General features: G+C 49.9%; 2 protein-coding genes across 5 annotated transcripts; both read right to left on the reverse strand.

The window, feature by feature from the left end:
* Positions 1-117: 117 nt before the first annotated feature.
* Positions 118-2,546, reverse strand: LOC111066800. Its single transcript, XM_022355679.2, has 7 exons — positions 2,004-2,546; positions 1,782-1,936; positions 1,563-1,707; positions 1,046-1,453; positions 698-971; positions 525-631; positions 118-462 (listed from the first exon to the last, which is right to left on the reverse strand). The coding sequence occupies exons 1-7, from the start codon at positions 2,404-2,406 to the stop codon at positions 167-169; spliced, it is 1,788 nt and encodes a 595-aa protein (XP_022211371.2). The 5' UTR covers positions 2,407-2,546; the 3' UTR covers positions 118-166.
* A 633-nt stretch (positions 2,547-3,179) lies between these two features.
* LOC111066799 (CTP synthase) lies at positions 3,180-15,568 on the reverse strand. 4 transcript variants are annotated; one of them, XM_022355675.2, is made up of 4 exons: positions 15,211-15,568; positions 5,350-5,520; positions 4,786-5,287; positions 3,180-4,697 (listed from the first exon to the last, which is right to left on the reverse strand). In XM_022355675.2, exons 1-4 carry the CDS (start codon positions 15,374-15,376, stop codon positions 3,578-3,580), a joined length of 1,959 nt encoding a protein of 652 aa, XP_022211367.2. In that variant the 5' UTR covers positions 15,377-15,568; the 3' UTR covers positions 3,180-3,577. The 4 variants fall into 4 exon arrangements, with proteins under 4 accessions (XP_022211367.2, XP_022211370.2, XP_022211369.1 ...); XM_022355678.2 differs by lacking the exon at positions 15,211-15,568 and adding an exon at positions 7,186-7,951; XM_022355677.2 differs by lacking the exons at positions 3,180-4,697; positions 4,786-5,287; positions 5,350-5,520; positions 15,211-15,568 and adding exons at positions 5,610-6,878; positions 6,953-7,102; positions 7,186-7,426; positions 10,205-10,434.
* Positions 15,569-15,601: the final 33 nt, after the last annotated feature.

Consider the following 15,601-nt stretch of genomic DNA (forward strand, 5'->3'; position numbering starts at 1 on the left):
CAAGAAAATATGTACTTGTAAACAGCGTGAGCACCCTTATTAAATGAAAGGTAATATTTTACTTTGGAGCACTGAACCGGACCAAGTGTGGGTAAACGGATTAAAGTCAATATCAAGTCCACTAGCGCCAACGGAAATTACATTTAAATTCGAATTGAAATAAAACTCACTCGACAACAAAGCAATAAAAGTTCTTAAACATAAATGGAGCTGCATTGTCCGATATGAAATTACGCTCTGGCTTCTCAGATGAGAATGGATTTGTAGTCGGCGGCAACACAACATTCAAATGACGATTCGATTGACCGACGAACTGTGCCATGTCCAAAGGAGCTTCGTACTTGGTATAGGAAGTGACCACAATGGGGCATTTAAGACTGAGAGAGGCCCGTATGGTGTCAGGCCAGGTGTCCTCCAAAGCATATCCCGTCGACCGATACAATCCCGAATTGTAAAAGCAAACTGTTGATTAGAAACTGATAAAAATATCCGGTCTAATTGAGAGTTCTTTCTCATGGTTATACCCAAATCTGGATGAAGGAACTGCGGCTCTCGGCAGTAGTCGTGGTAGAGATTATTCTCAAAGTGATAATTCACTGTTCTCTTAGCCTTGCGACACAAGCGACAGCATCTAAAATAAAATTAGACTCTCAGTTGGATCTACATAAGTAGTCGAAACCGAAGACCCTTCACTCACTTGATCTTCTTCAGTTGCTCAAAGGAGATGTTATTGGGGTTCAGTTCTGGTCCCACGAAGACCACATTTAGGCATTGCAGAGCTGGCATTATATGCAGAAGGAAGAGCTCCCATTTCTGCAGCACATCCACCTCAAATTCGATCTCAGCTCCTATTAGATGAAGCGTCAGCTCACAATTTCTCAAGCGATCGCAGAGCTTCAGAGCAAACCAGGCCGTCAGGGGGCCGGTGGAGACCTGGGTAAGGGCAGCATACTCACACTCATCAACGACATCTGTCAGTGGGAGTGGGAGGTGGTGTTCGTGTTGGTGTTCACGCATTCGTTTTTGATTCTTGAAGGATACTCACTAAAACTGAGTTTGTTCATCATTTGCCTGGAATTGCAGCATGCCATGGGCAACTCCCGGAGAACCTTGTTGGGCAGCGATGGCTCCAGCCTTCCAAACTTGGCCTGGAACATGACAAAGGCCTTGAACAGTCTGTAGGCCCCGCACCACTTGGCATGCTCCGGACTCCGATGGTCGGGCTTGTCCCTGCAGGAAGCAAACTCCCCACAGCCGCCACAGAGTTGCAGACGCTTGAAGCGATACTCGCGGCACTTGTGGTCACCGCAGATGAGGGGAAAGAGTAGCACCTCTTGCTCCGTGGGCGAGAGCGGACGATTCATTTCCTTCTCCACCTGCCGTATGCACACAATCCGATACGAACGAAATTGCTCGGCACTGAAGGCACCGCACTTGTAGAACATCTCGTGACCTACATAGATTCGAGCAACAGGCGGATAATTGGCAATTAGCTTGATTTATGGTTCGTGAACTGAGCTGGCACCCTGTGGCACCTTGTGGCACCTTGTGGCACCGCTCACCGTTGTGGTCCACCGCCTGGCGCAGGGCATAGCACAGCTGGCGGTGCTCCTGATCCTCCCTCATATGGCTGGTACTGCAATAGTAGCTCAATCCGCAGCGGGCACAAGGTAGGGAACTCCGTCCGCAGAGATCCGATGTACAGAGCTGCAAGTCAGGAAAGTCGGGGGTAAAGGTGTATTATGTCAGTCTTTCTGGTTGTGCTTGATGCTCGCACTCACATTGCACAGTGAGGCCATGAAATATTTCCGCGGCTTGTATATGTATTCAATGTACTCGGCCTCATCGTCGGAGGACTCCACATCGCTGGGAGGAGCCTGGCTAAAGAGCTTGCCCAGATTGCTGAACATCGCCGCTGTGGGCGATTCCCCATCTCCTAAATAGGACACACGTAAAACGTTACGTACATAAACGAAATCGTATTTTGGAGAAAAGTCTCTAACCCATCTGCAATCTGCTGCCCAAGCTCTTCAGCAACTCGTTGACTTCATAGCCGCTGACATCCCTTGATTGCTTGGCACTTGAAGAGGCAGCTGCTGGAGTCTTTGGCTTTCTCTCATCCTCTTTGACTTGCTTTGATGGCTTCGCTGTCGCTGGCTCGTGTTCCCTGGAAGCAGGTACTGCGCCTGCCACTGGCACCGTGCTCTTGGCCAGCAGTTTCCTACGCAACAGCTCCTGTATCAACCTGATGGGATTGTTGTCTGGTTCCGCCCTCTGGGCTGTGGCCACTAAAGAAGGGTCTTCCTCTGCAATGTCCTTCTGGTCACTAGTCACTTGATTGCACTTGTTCCTCGCACGATTCCGGTGCCTAGGCTTTTTCTTTTGCACTCCTTCCTGCTGCTGCATGGCTAATTTTCTAGTTTTCTGTTTTTCTTCTGTTTTGCTGGTTTCTAAATTAGCCTGCTTGAGCACGTAACTCAATTGAACGACAATGAAGAATGAGCATTGTTCTTGGTTTGCTGTACGCTCTGCCCGAACTCAATTGGCCAGCAGCCATCCACCGCAAGTGAGCCCAAATGTACGCCCTGCCCTGGCTATTTTTGTTGAGCACGGGCCTCCGCATCGAGTACAGACAGCAGCAGCCGGCATTGGCATCGGCATGGGTTAGCATATGTTATGTCCAACAGGCGTTTGATTAGTGTTATGGTCATACGATTGTGGTCACAACTGTCAACCCCGTAAAAGGTAGGAAAGAACTCATTCCATTTGATGTTTTACCCACCCCACATATGTACATGCAGGTTGCTTGCGAGGAGGATTCTGTGGATGGCCCGACTTTCTTATTGATGTCGACTGGTGGGATGTGTAGGCAGCTCTGCGGTCAGCTTCGCTTCTGTAGTTGCCTCTTGAATTGCCTTTTTTCCTATATGCATAGATTTGACCTTAGTCCTCTGTTGTTTATACAACTTTTGTCCAATTAATAACCAAAAAGCAGCCGTGTTCCTATTCAAGTGACCGGAAGTGTACTCGCATCCACTCAAATCTAACCAAATTGTGGCCCACCTGCACACATATGTATGTACATGTAATCGCATAGATGTATCTCGTATAATCACTGTTAATCATATGTATATATTTATGCAGAAGATCACCCTTTACCCTTTGGTATTTCATTTAATCCAAATTTTATTCCATATGAAATGTGGCGCCAAGAGTTTCCGGCTATCCGAATCACTCAGGTAGCCTCAGATATTCGTAACACAGAAACTGGGAAGCAAACCCAATCGAAGGCGAAAAAAGGCATAAAATCGGAATTGCTTCATTGTTAAGTCTAAAAATATTTGTATGTTTAATTTAATGGCTTAAATTTCGTATTCTTTTCATAGTTCGTACTGTTTAAGTTAGACACAATGACACACTATGCGCTTAACTATTGGGGGCACAATGCTGTACCATAAGGGTAATAGTAATTGTAGCTTGATCTGCAAACTGACGAGATTAGTGACACTAACTAGGGGTATTAGTTGTTTACATAAGCGAGGCTAAAAATTGTCCCGAGAGGTGAAGGGATAAGGGCTTATGGTTTACTTTGCTCTTCTTCGATATCTCCTCCATGGCCATTGGTCGGCCCAACGCCAACGCCCCCCCATGCGCCTGAAGTGTCCAGCAGGGTGCTGGTGGTGCTACTGTTGCTACTGTTGTTGCTGCAGTCATTTCGCGAAATTCCATTGGTCAAGGCGGGAATCATCGTTCCAGGTAACTTGAGGACACTCAACGATTTCGTCGCTCCTGCCAGACCAACGACAGTCTCCTCCTCGTCGGACGAGGCGTCTGAGAGCTGGCGGGGCGATAGGCGGCAGCCGCGCTGGATGTACTGCGGAAGCCTGCCCACGGAGGCCAGGATCAGACCCAGGAAGGGCGGCGAAGGCTTGAGGGGACGCGACAAATACTCTGGATGGTATTGGGTGGCCACGAAATACGGATGATCGCGCAGCTCAATTATCTCCATGCGTGTCTTGTCCACGTCCGTGCCCACAAACCGCATCCCGTGCTCCTCCAGCTGCGGCACATACTTGGGATTCACCTCGTACCGATGCCGGTGCCGCTCCTCAATGGACTTCGGGTTGCCATACAACTGCCGGATAATGCTGGTACAGCCCTCGGCAAAGACTGTCGTCCGCTTTCCCAGGCGCATGGTGCCGCCCAGCTGGCCGGTGTGATGCTCCGGCATGTCGATGACCAGGGCATTGCCCGTCTGCGGGTCGATCTCTGTTGTGTTGGCATCCGTCAGGCCAAGCTCGTTGCGCGCGAACTCAATCACGGCTGCCTGCAGGCCCAGGCAGATGCCCAGCATTGGCTTGTTGTTCTCCCGCGCCCACCTGCAGGCCCGTATCTTGCCCTCCATGCCACGTGATCCGAAGCCACCGGGCACTAGGATGCCGTCGCTATCGCACAGCCTCTGCCATTCTTTGTGGTACTTCGACGGCTCGCTCACCAACGTCTCCTGCTCCAGCTGGCACGACTCGATGAACACCAGCACCAGCTTGCGATTGGCCGCCAGTGCGGCGTGCTGCAGGGCCTTCACCACGGAGGCGTACGAGTCCGTGAACTTGGTATACTTGCCAACGATGGCGATGCTCACCTCCCGCCGCACCGTCTCCGTGCGTCGGGCCAGATCCCGCCACTGCTGCAGACACCTAAAACGATAGAATGGAGGTTTAATTCGAACCCGAATGGAATCCACAGACAGTGGAGCTCTCTGCCGCCTCACTGGCTGCCACTCACTTAGTTCGCTTGCTCATGTCGATGTTCAGCTGGAGCCGCTCGTTGAGATACTCGATGACTCCGTTCTGCTCCATCAAGAGCGGGACATGGTATATGGAGTTAAGATCATGGATGCAGATCACCTGATCTGGCCCCACGTGACAGAAGTTGCTGATCTTCTCCTTGACTTCCAGTCCGATGGGCTTCTCCGATCGGCAGACAATCAGGTCCGGACTGAGGCCGCAGCCGCGCAGCTCCCGCACCGAACTCTGTGTGGGCTTCGTTTTGGGCTCCCCGGTGGCCTTTGGCAGCGGCACCAGCGACACATGGGCCACACAGAAGTTCTCTCGCTTCACGCGGAACTGGAACTGCCTGAAGGCCTCGACGAAGGGCATGCCCTCGATGTCTCCAATGGTTCCGCCCAGCTCTATGATGCAAACCTGCGGCTTGGACGAGCCCTGCACGGGCGTCTGTGCCACGCGCTCCACCCACTCCTGTATGGCATCCGTGATGTGGGGCACAACTGCAGGGGATGGACGGGGATGAGCTTTTTCAGGTTTATGTACTCAGGCGGCACCCACTCACCCTGAACAGTTTTTCCAAGGTATTCCCCAGTGCGCTCCTTCTCGATGACCAGCTTGTAGATCTTTCCAGTGGTTATGTTGTTGTCCCGATGCAGTGTGATGTCCAGGAAGCGCTCATAGTTGCCCAGATCCAGATCCACCTCGGCGCCATCCTCTAAAACGTAGACTTCACCTGGGGGAAAAAGTGATTCAAGAATTAGCAAATGGCATCCATTGACCCGTGATCAGTGATCAGTGATCCATTCAGTTCCGTTCCTCCCATAGCAAACGATCTCGAGCCATTGTAATGTTTACAGTTTTTAATGTTCACGGTTTATTTTCAAGGTATACGAGCTTAGGCGTAAATGGCGCATCCCCAGGACGGGCCCGGAGAGTGGCGCTCAACTAGAAGTCAATCAAGTAGCATGGCATGGACAAGTACGGTCTAAGACTAAATGCTTACGGCTACACTACGGGGGAGCGTGTGGGGTGGGGGTGTGTGTGTATGTACAGTCTTATGGCGGGAGGGAGTTATGCGAATCTAGGGAGGAGCCTAGGAGAAGCACTACTTTGACTCCTCGAGATCCTCCTTGTAGAGCTCCTTGAAGATGAGCTTTTGTATCTTGGTGCGTATGCGCAGCTTCTGGGCCGCCGTCAGCTGCTTCATGTACGGATGCAGGCTGAGCAAGTAGTGGTAGTCGTCGTCCTCTGGCACCAGGGGCGCATCCATCGTCGAGGAGCCATTGAAGTTGCTGTCCTCGGAGAGCCGTGGTCGCTTCAACTTTAACGCAGGTATCAGCCCATTGGCATAGGAGTGCTGGGTGAAGCTGAGGTGTTCGCCACTCGCCCCGCCGGCGGTGGCAGTCGCAAAGTCGTCGCTGCGCTCTTTGGCCGTGTGATGCCCGGCAGCGATTGTCGCCAGCGGATGGTGGGCCTTGTTGTACAGCGGCGGCGGGGATACCGAGCGCTTGGCGCCCAGTGGCCCCACATTGCTGGAGACCGAGGAGGCGGACGTGGACGTGGTTGTGGCCGGCGCCAGTACAGCGTCTGATCCGCACTGGGCCACTTGGGACGAGGTTGTGGTCACCATCGGCGGCGGGGAGCAGTGGGCGGCCGGTGGGTCCAATATTGTCTGCACCAGCAGCGCCTGAGATGGGGGCGGGGTCGGCTTCTTGCTCAGGTCCTCCGCCTCCCTCTCCAGCTCCATCAACTGTGCGCGCAGCAGGCCTGCCTTGAGCAGGGCATGTTGATGCGCCTCCTCCTGCGCCCTCAGGACGCCCGTGGCCAGCGGCGTGGTGCTCACTTGGTTTGTCTGGTGGGCGGCCGGAGGCGTTGGCATGGCATCCTCTAGGGTGCCCTCACTGTCCTCGCCGTCCGCAACGCCCTCCATATCATCCTCGTCGTAGTCCTCGTCGCTGTCCTGCAGTCGTCGTATCAGGCCGTTTGTTAGGTCTGGCTCCACCACAGTCTTCTCGCAGTCCTCGCTCTGCTGGTTGAAGTAGAAGGACTGATCCTGCTCGTTCTTGGGCAGGCGATGACGCATGTGATCGGCTGGGGAGGAGTGGGGGACATCGGCATGAATAGGGACATGGACATGGGCATAGGCATGGGCATGGGTGACTCACTTAGGAAGAGCAGGGCGTAATAGTGCAGCCACTTGGACTCGAAGGTGGCGGGATCTACCAGGAAGTCGCCGTTGTCGGCACGCGGTATCCGCTTGTACTCCACCCGGAAGTTGTCGCGCAGCCCCTTCCACTTGGCCTTGAGCACAATCTCTGGCAAATAGAGAGCGACAAATAGAGGTTGACAGAGATGTTGGGGTGTGCCCTCTGGTCTGGTCCTCCGAAGCGTTACTTACTCGCCAGCTTGTGCGCTCCGCTCAGCTCGTCCCACATCTGCTCGAGGAACGCCTTGTTGCAGTGAAAATTGCGATTCCATATGGCCGGCCGCTCCTCGATGTCGTGAATGAATTGTTCCACATTAAGCACAATTGTTGATTTTTTTGGCGCCATCTTTGCGCGTTCTCCGTCCACCGTCTCCCACTCTCTCTTTCAATGCACTTTTTGTTTGTTTCTTTCTTTGTTTCACTTGTCTCTCGGCTAACGGCGTATAGTAAATGCTTGTTTATTACAATAACACACACACACAACCACAATCAACGGCAACAGCAGCAGCAACGCTTCTCTCGTGGCTTTTTGGGTAGGAACGATCGATCTTTCGGCTAAAAACTCTTTGTCATTGTCACTGTCCCTGTCTCTGTCCTAAAGAATCGTCAGAAATGTTCCCATTCGGTTTCCTGCATAAAGCTTTCTATTATTCATGGGCCCATCTCTTAAATAAAGAAGAGGTGACCCACCATTTGAGCTTCTCCCCTCTCCTAGTCTTTTAGCATGGCACTTAATTATCTGCTAGTCGCTTATCTTAGGCCGCCTCGCGCACACTTCTCATGAGCCGAAAGCGAAACTGGAGCTAAAAAGCTTTCAAAATTTAGATCTGAGCTTTTTTTAGACAGAATCAGCTTGGCACTGTGCACATTGTAGGATTAGTTGAAAGATGATCTGATATTTATTTTCTGAGCTTTAAACTAAACTATCCCAATGAAATTTTGAATCAAAGCGAATCATTTGTCGGAGTCGGTCGGATTTAGCATCTACATACATATCAATATCAATATCATAAAGCTGCCACGGGTTCCTATGGTTCGTAATTCATGTGTACATATATACACATTTGTGTACATACTATGTACATATGTAGCTCCCATAGTGACGAAATATTTATGGTAGATATCGGACACACTTTCCAGCAGTTGCAACGGTGGTGCAGTGTTTGCTTTTTAGAAGGGCTGCCAGTAAGTATTCCACCCTGCCGCTGAGACTACCGACTGGAATTCAGCTTACGAGAATTTAAACTTGCGGTAGGCATTATCACGATGCCTAAGAGATTTTCCTAACACTCAAAGGTTTTAGTAGTTTTGGCGACAAGTCTTTCCCCTGCTTTGGGGTTGACAACTATTTTTGCCTCTAGGCAGCCGCTTAGCATAGAATACTGTGAGGGCAGTTAATGGACGATTTTCAAGCGAACTGTAGTGATACCGGTATAATACAATCGGGTCCCGGCGAGCCTATAGTATATACTGGGAGCACACGTTGTGTGAGGACACAACACAATGACTTCATTAAGATTCCTTCGTAGGCCTAGCCAATTCGAGCTGAGCGACAGGAAATGCTGCTCTGCTCTCCATTGCCATCCATCGCAAAAGCCTGGCAGAGAGCAAGCAAGCAAACGAAGGAGAGAAGCAGCGAAATCAAATTATAAACACGCCAGACCAGAGACAGAGACAGACGGAGACCGAGACCGAGACGACGACCAAGACCAGCCAACAGTTACTCTACTCCTCCTCCTTCTCCACGCCATCCACATCCACTTCTACAACCATCACTCCCTTCCTCCCCCTCACACTCCGGCACCATTACTCCACGGTGCGGCCAGCGTCAGCGTCTGGCCTGTGCATTTGTGTGTGCTTGTGTAAGTGACTCAGGCGCAGGCGGCTTTCAGTCAGTCATGCAAAAATGTTTGCAGCCGTCGCCGTGCACAGAGTGCGAAATACTAAAAACGGCAGCAGCAGGGAGTGAAGAGTGTAGAGCGGTGAGGGGAGAGGGGAGAGGAGAGAGAGAGGTTGATGGGGAGACTGAGACCGGGAATGGGACTGGGACCGTGAGGTGGCAGAGAGTGTGGTTGCGGAGGGCAGGCCAGGCGGCCTGGCTGGCTATATGTATTCCAGCGAGCAAAAGCAATTTCTGGCGGCAGCTAGCTTTTGCTGCAGACGGAGGCCAGGCCAGGCCGGCCGTACAGACCAAGCCAGACAAATAATGCGTCACGTTGCGCAGTCGTTAAATTTTCGTTTTCGTCGTTGCCGTTGCTGTTTTTATGTGCAAAACTGCCGGCGACAGTGTGTTGGGTGAGGGCACGGGCAGGGACCAAGCGTGGGGGGAATATGGCTAGAGGGGGCTTAAGAGCAGGCCCAGCTGCTTGAGCTTGTGCTCTTCTGCTGGTAGCCAAGAATTTCGTAAGTTTGGTGGCCGCTGAGGAAAGTTGTGAAGCATTACACACACACACCACACGGTCACAACCGAACTGTGGAGCTGCTGGAAAATTGGCATCGAATCGAGCAAACAACGGTGGAAACTCTTAAGATGGCGATCACACCCTGAAACATTTGCATTGGATAATTTGTTGGATCTTCTTTTAGGGGATCTACTGTAGCAGGCCACCCTCAGGGAGGTTCACTGCACCATGCCGGAAGCCTCTCAAAGGGTGCCACTGAGATAAGAACATCCTCAATAATCCGCGAACATTTATAGGTCAGATCTTGAAGTGCACAAAGTATTGATCTAGCAGAGGCGCCAACATCCGTTAAACTTCTACAACTGACTTCCCCTTCCAACCCAACTGGACCCATACATAGCTCGGTCTTTGCTTTCGCACAATCATCATGAAATTGCTGTGCCCTGCTCCTGCTTCCACCCTCTCGGATTCGGCTAAATCGCTGGCAACTGTCGCTGGAATTAGCCCAGGGCGAGAGAGGGCGTCGGACAGAGCCAGGCTGATGGAAGGAGCTAGTTACCCCACCCCCTCCCCATCCTTCCCCGCGAAAACTACAGCTCGGAAAGTTGCGGCTGTTTTTGTTGCTCTATAAAATCGATAAAACACGCACACATATGAACCTACATGCATACACATGTATGTATGTATGTACAAGTATGTCCATACATGTGCCAAATTTGCGCGCGAGGAGCAGAAAGCAGTAACGGTGATGTGTTGCGGTGTGGGTGGTTGGGCGACTGGGCGCCTGTAGATTGGTGGGCGTGGATTACCGTTAAAGTTTATAATAATCAAAAGGTTGATGCGCGCGGGCCACTGTCCGTTTGGCCCGTTTACTTTACGGTGTTATCCCGTTTGTCAGAGAGCGTGTGTGTGCCGGCCGATAAAAGCGAGAAACGACAGGCGCCAACCGAAACCGACCTGGACACCGACACCGAGACCCAATTCGAACCAAAACGAACCACGAACCACTGCTGATTGCAGTCAGCTTACAACTGAAATTGAAAATTCAGCAGAGCAAAGTGCGAAGCGCCGCTGCCGTTGACGCGGCTGTTGCCTCTGCCACCGCCACTGCTGCCACGACAGGCTGCAGCCAGCCCAAGTCCAAGCCCCCCAAAAGCCAAGCGAGAGCCAACAAAACGTGCCAACTAGCGGCGGCAGCTGAAACGACGACAACGAAAAAATACAAATAAAAAAAAACACACTCAAACGCAAAAACGCCAGCGAGGCCCAGGCCCATGCTGGGGCCAGGAGAGCCAAAGCCACGCCACAAGCTCTTGCCGGCGACACACGGACACGGACACGGGCACACACACACATTCATATACATATAATGTACTATACATACATACATACATATAATGTAGCTGTACATGTGTGTGGGGTTGGGTGGCCAAAGGGGGCCGTCAGAAACGCTAAAAACGGCCGCCGCCATCGTTGACTGCCAGCCAGCTTGCTTTGCTCTGCTCTGCTCGCTGCTGCTGCTGCTGTTTCTGCTGCTTTTGGGCATATTATTGCGCGATGGCGACGTTTGCCGGCTATCCAGCACGCACACACAGACTATGGCAGAGAGAGCCCAGCTGTCTGTGTGAGTTGGAGCCGGTGGAGCAGCAGCAGCAGCAGCGGCAACAACAAAACCAGCAGCAACAACTGCGCCGACGACAATCAACGCGCGGAAGCGAGCGCGAAGCATAAACCATGAAGTGGTGGCAGGAGGAAGGTGGGGAGGCTCGTTAAAATCACGCGACAGGAGGAGGAGGAGACGGGGGAGTCAGGGGCAGACAGAGAGGCAGAGGCCAAGCAGAAGCAGAACCAGCAGCTAGGCCGTGGCAGGTGCGGTGCGGGTGGCGGGGCGGTGCAACGCTGCTAAAGCGAATCGATGTGAATTTGGCTGTAGATGGCGCCTGCTCGCCCCACACGCCCAGACATGGATAAGTGCGACGTGGGGAGGGGGGTGGTGGGAGGTGGGTAGGAGGTTGTAACATTACTGTAGGGTGGATGGCATATAAGAGGCCAAGTCCAGGCTGTGATCCGAATTTCATTTCTTATGTAATTAAATAACAGTTTGATGCTTAAGCCAAAGCATACAGTAGAACAAATTCCCAAACCTTATTTAATAGTAATGCCACTTTTTAATTTAGTTTACATAAGCATGTTTTTATGTAAATTTGTACAATTCCCTCCCTCCTGAAGATTACCACAAACACAAATAACGGGACACGAAGTGATGGCTTAACTGTATCGCTTAAAGAGAAATTTATACAGATGTACGATTTGCTTAAATTTTGCGAAAGAGAACCATTTCTAAACAGACGCAAGATTGAGGCTTGTGAAGCCATAGGACACACGCACAGCACACATGGAAACATATCAGTAATACGGGGAGTGTACTTGTGCCTGCCTGTGTTGACAGCTGTTGTGCGTGTGACAGGGAAGTGGGAGGGACCCGGAGGAGCCACTCAACCTCAGACGCCAGCCAGCGCGTAGCAACGGGCCACATCCTGAAGAGCAACGAAATGGTATTTTCCATTTAATTTTTGCACAAACACACAGGCGAAGCACACGCACAAGGCAGCGCCGAGAGAGGAGAGGAGTCAAGTAGAGTGGGAGCAGAAACAGGCGCAGGCAGAAGCTTTATTGTCGTTGCGAAACGTGAGCGTAACGAAAGCGCAAGCAGAAGAGCAACAGCACAACTGCGACAGCAACAAAGCAAATGCAGGCCAAAACGGCGGGAGGGGACAGCGACAGGGACAGTGACAGTGGCAGGGGGCTAGGTGAGGGGCGGCAGTTAATGGCAGAGCGCAAAGAGCAACAGCTGCTAACGATGTTGACGCCGATGACGGCCCAACGAAACACAAACACACACACTCACAGATTCACACAAAACCAGACGGTCAGACGGACAGAAGGAAGAACGAAGCAGCACCACCAGCAGCAACAGCAGACGGTTCGGTTGCGTTGCCTCTTTTATGGCTAAAAACGCTAATGTGATGGCGAACATGCTGCTGCGGGGGAGATGGGTATGACAGAGCGCAAAACACGCAAAAGCCTCAGCAGGAGCAGGCCAAAGAGGAAGAATTAGAGGCAGGAGAGGAAGAAGCGACAGCGACAGATGATGGCCCAGGCACAAAAACACACAAGCCATGTAGAAGGCACCCTCGTGGAGTGGAGTCGCTCATAAAGATGGACGGCAGACGGAGCGAAGCTCAGGGGGCCAGCGGCCAATATGGATATGGCAACCGATGCCATTTCCATCTCCATTCTCATCACACCCACACAGGCACACACACACACGCACAGAACACACTCTGCAGAAATTAACGTAAAACAAATGAAGCACACGCGCACGCATGTGCCGCAGTTGGCGTTGACGCCTACGCCTACGCCGACACCGCTCTCAAACTTCCTCTGGCCCTTTGCACCAATCTCCCAACACACACCTAACCGCACCAATACTTTCGCCGTTCAGCTACAACAACAATAAAACAAATGAGCAGAGCTGCAGAGAATGCAATTCGACCCCCAAAAACGGAGAGAGCAGGCGAAAAATGCAAATGACAGCCGGCAGACAGTAATCTGGTGTGGTGGCGTCGCGACGAGGTGGAGAAGAGTACTGTGGCTCGATATACAGAAAATTCGGTCAAAAATATATACATAAATAAAAAACTTAATACTATGAATAAAGGAACTAGTAAAAATTGATCTACCTGTTATACCCTTAAATTGAATATTTTAAAATTGGTCAGATGTTTGTAATGTACACAAGGCTACATCTCGAGCTTCGAAAATAGTTCCACTGCATTCTTGTCCGGCTCTTTCTGTGTTAACTATTTTTTTCCTTCTAAGACTATTTCGTGTTATTGGACGTACTATATCATATAAATATTTAAGTAGTATGTACATTTAACTATGTATATGTACATATGTATGCCAAAAAAACAGAACATGTGGTACATAATTATGTACATGTGCATAGATTGTTGGTTGTTTGACCTTTTTGATAGATTTATGTATGTTTAGCTTCCGCACTTTAAGGGCACGCCCATGTTAGCTTCCGTATTCTTCAACAAATGACATAAGAAGCCATCAGTACTTTAAAATATTGAAAGCATTCAATTAAAAGTTTAATTCATATTGAAAATTGTCTGTTATGCAAATGCTATTGATGCTGTTGGAGTTTCAAGACAATGTATTTCTATCCGATTTAACAAGTTTAAAAATTATCTTAAGTTTTTATAGAATTTCGAAAGAAAAATTCATAAGCTTTGACATGCTCTACCAACTAATCTATACATTTAATTGTTGATTTTAATAAAACGAAAATTTGCCGAAAGTATCGATCCCCAGTCCGGCTGTCCCTCTCTTCGAACAAAAGTTTGTGTGTGGCACCCAATTACACTGGTCAAGCAAGTAACCTCTAGGCATATTCATCATCAAACACATATCAATTTGTATACGTTGAGTTGTTGACTCGTGTAGATGGGCCCTTAATTTTCCGGAGTTACCTATGTACATATCCGCCCCCCCAAGTGCACTCACTCAAGCACACGCACACGCATGCCGGTGGTGCCCTTTTCCGTGCCATTTAGTGGAGGAACTTCCATCTCTGAAAGAAGGGCATGGTAGAAGTGTTGTGTGTGGCTCTTCCCAGAGTGCACCAGAATCGATCGCAGAAAGTAGAATGATCAAAACATTTATCACATAACACCGTCTCCCAGGAGCTCTTCATGCTCAATTGATGTACTTCCGCTTTTCGTATGTTTTGTGTTATTTATTCTAAAAAATATCCTGCTGTGTGGCTAACTTGTTTCGCTCCGAATGCCAGCGAGACAGCGACGCCTCAACAGGCATATTTCGTCCGCCAACACGGCCACATATTCCTTCAATCACACAACCTGCGACAACAATAAATACAAGCAAAACGAAAATAAGCAAACAAACAAAGCAGAGAGGTTAAAACAGGGAAAGGAAAGAGTAAGGAAAAACTTTCATTTTCAATGTCAAGTACAAGAAAAAGAGAGCAACAACAGCAACGACCAGCAACCGGATGCCGGCTGAGGGCGGTTTTTCGAAAGAGAGGCATAAACAGAGAGTAAGCGGGTGAGATACATATCTCACTTTGCCCCTCTCCAAGTGCTGGCAAAAAGCTTTCAGCAAGTGCATATATGTACACTAGTAGTGCCATGACGAAGCCTAAATATTACACGCTATTTGTTTAGCGGCGACGCAGTTTTTTATTATATTTATAATCTATTACATTTTTTTTGCAACATGTAATGCTTAGCATCAAACAACATTGCTGCATTTAGTCAATGAAATCTTGATAAATACAAACGAAAATACTACAGCAAGACACGTGCGAACTGTCGTCAGTGGGGTAGGAGTCGCGAACGGGGGAAACAGCTGATAGGCGGCCACGCTAGTTATCTCACTCTCACTCCCATATAACCAGAATTCGTTGTATGGTGGGAGAATTCTCTCCCACCATGTGGCGGCGGCACTGGCAAAGCTGCAACAAGCCGCGTGACCTTCGACAACAACAACAGAGGCACCTCTTGCCAATGCGGCAAGAAAACTCTTCTTCTGCACACATGTACCGACACACCCACACAGATGCCAGCATACATGCAGGATAGATATATTGAAAATTTGCCAAAGAAAATGTATGCACATACATATGGATATTTCCCTGATGCTTGAAAACATCGTGCATACATACGAGTATGTATGTATTTATGTATCTTCATAGTCACTATTATATGGGCCCTAATCGACTCACCATGCTCGTACGGGGAAAACGTTCCAGCATCTATATTGATGTACGGATCAATTTTAATGGATGTCACATCGAGTTGGCACGACTTGAGTAGAGTGCCAAACGAGGAAGCAATGACGCCCTTGCCAACACCGCTAATAACGCCGCCAGTGACCAGGATATATTTCATATTTCGCACGTTTACGTCTCAGATTCGATGTGTAAACTGATATTTGATCCCTCCTAATCTTTGGAGTCACACACTCGCACAAAGTCCGACAATTGCGTTGTTTGTTTGGTTTTTGTTGCACGTGGCGCGTTAAATAGGTTGGATTGGATTTTTGTACGTTTCTGCGGAACGGAAAATGATAATGCGGTATGACCACACATTGATAGGCGCGAAATGCCCATGACT

This window comes from Drosophila obscura, unplaced genomic scaffold, assembly GCF_018151105.1.
Source record: "Drosophila obscura isolate BZ-5 IFL unplaced genomic scaffold, ASM1815110v1 contig_189, whole genome shotgun sequence".
NCBI lineage: Eukaryota > Metazoa > Arthropoda > Insecta > Diptera > Drosophilidae > Drosophila > Drosophila obscura.

Excerpts from the sequence above, each read along its gene's own strand:
- LOC111066800 (XM_022355679.2), bottom strand. The coding sequence starts at position 2,406 with ATGCAGCAGCAGGAAGGAGTGCAAAAGAAAAAGCCTAGGCACCGGAAT. Across the intron at positions 972-1,045 it reads GATGAACAAACTCAGTTTTA|ATGTCGTTGATGAGTGTGAG; the intron begins GTGAGTATCCTT and ends TCCCACTGACAG. Across the intron at positions 632-697 it reads GAGCAACTGAAGAAGATCAA|ATGCTGTCGCTTGTGTCGCA; the intron begins GTGAGTGAAGGG and ends ATTTTATTTTAG.
- LOC111066799 (XM_022355675.2), bottom strand. The coding sequence starts at position 15,376 with ATGAAATATATCCTGGTCACTGGCGGCGTTATTAGCGGTGTTGGCAAG. Across the intron at positions 5,288-5,349 it reads CCTTGGAAAAACTGTTCAGG|TTGTGCCCCACATCACGGAT; the intron begins GTGAGTGGGTGC and ends CATCCCCTGCAG. Across the intron at positions 4,698-4,785 it reads GACATGAGCAAGCGAACTAA|GTGTCTGCAGCAGTGGCGGG; the intron begins GTGAGTGGCAGC and ends CTATCGTTTTAG.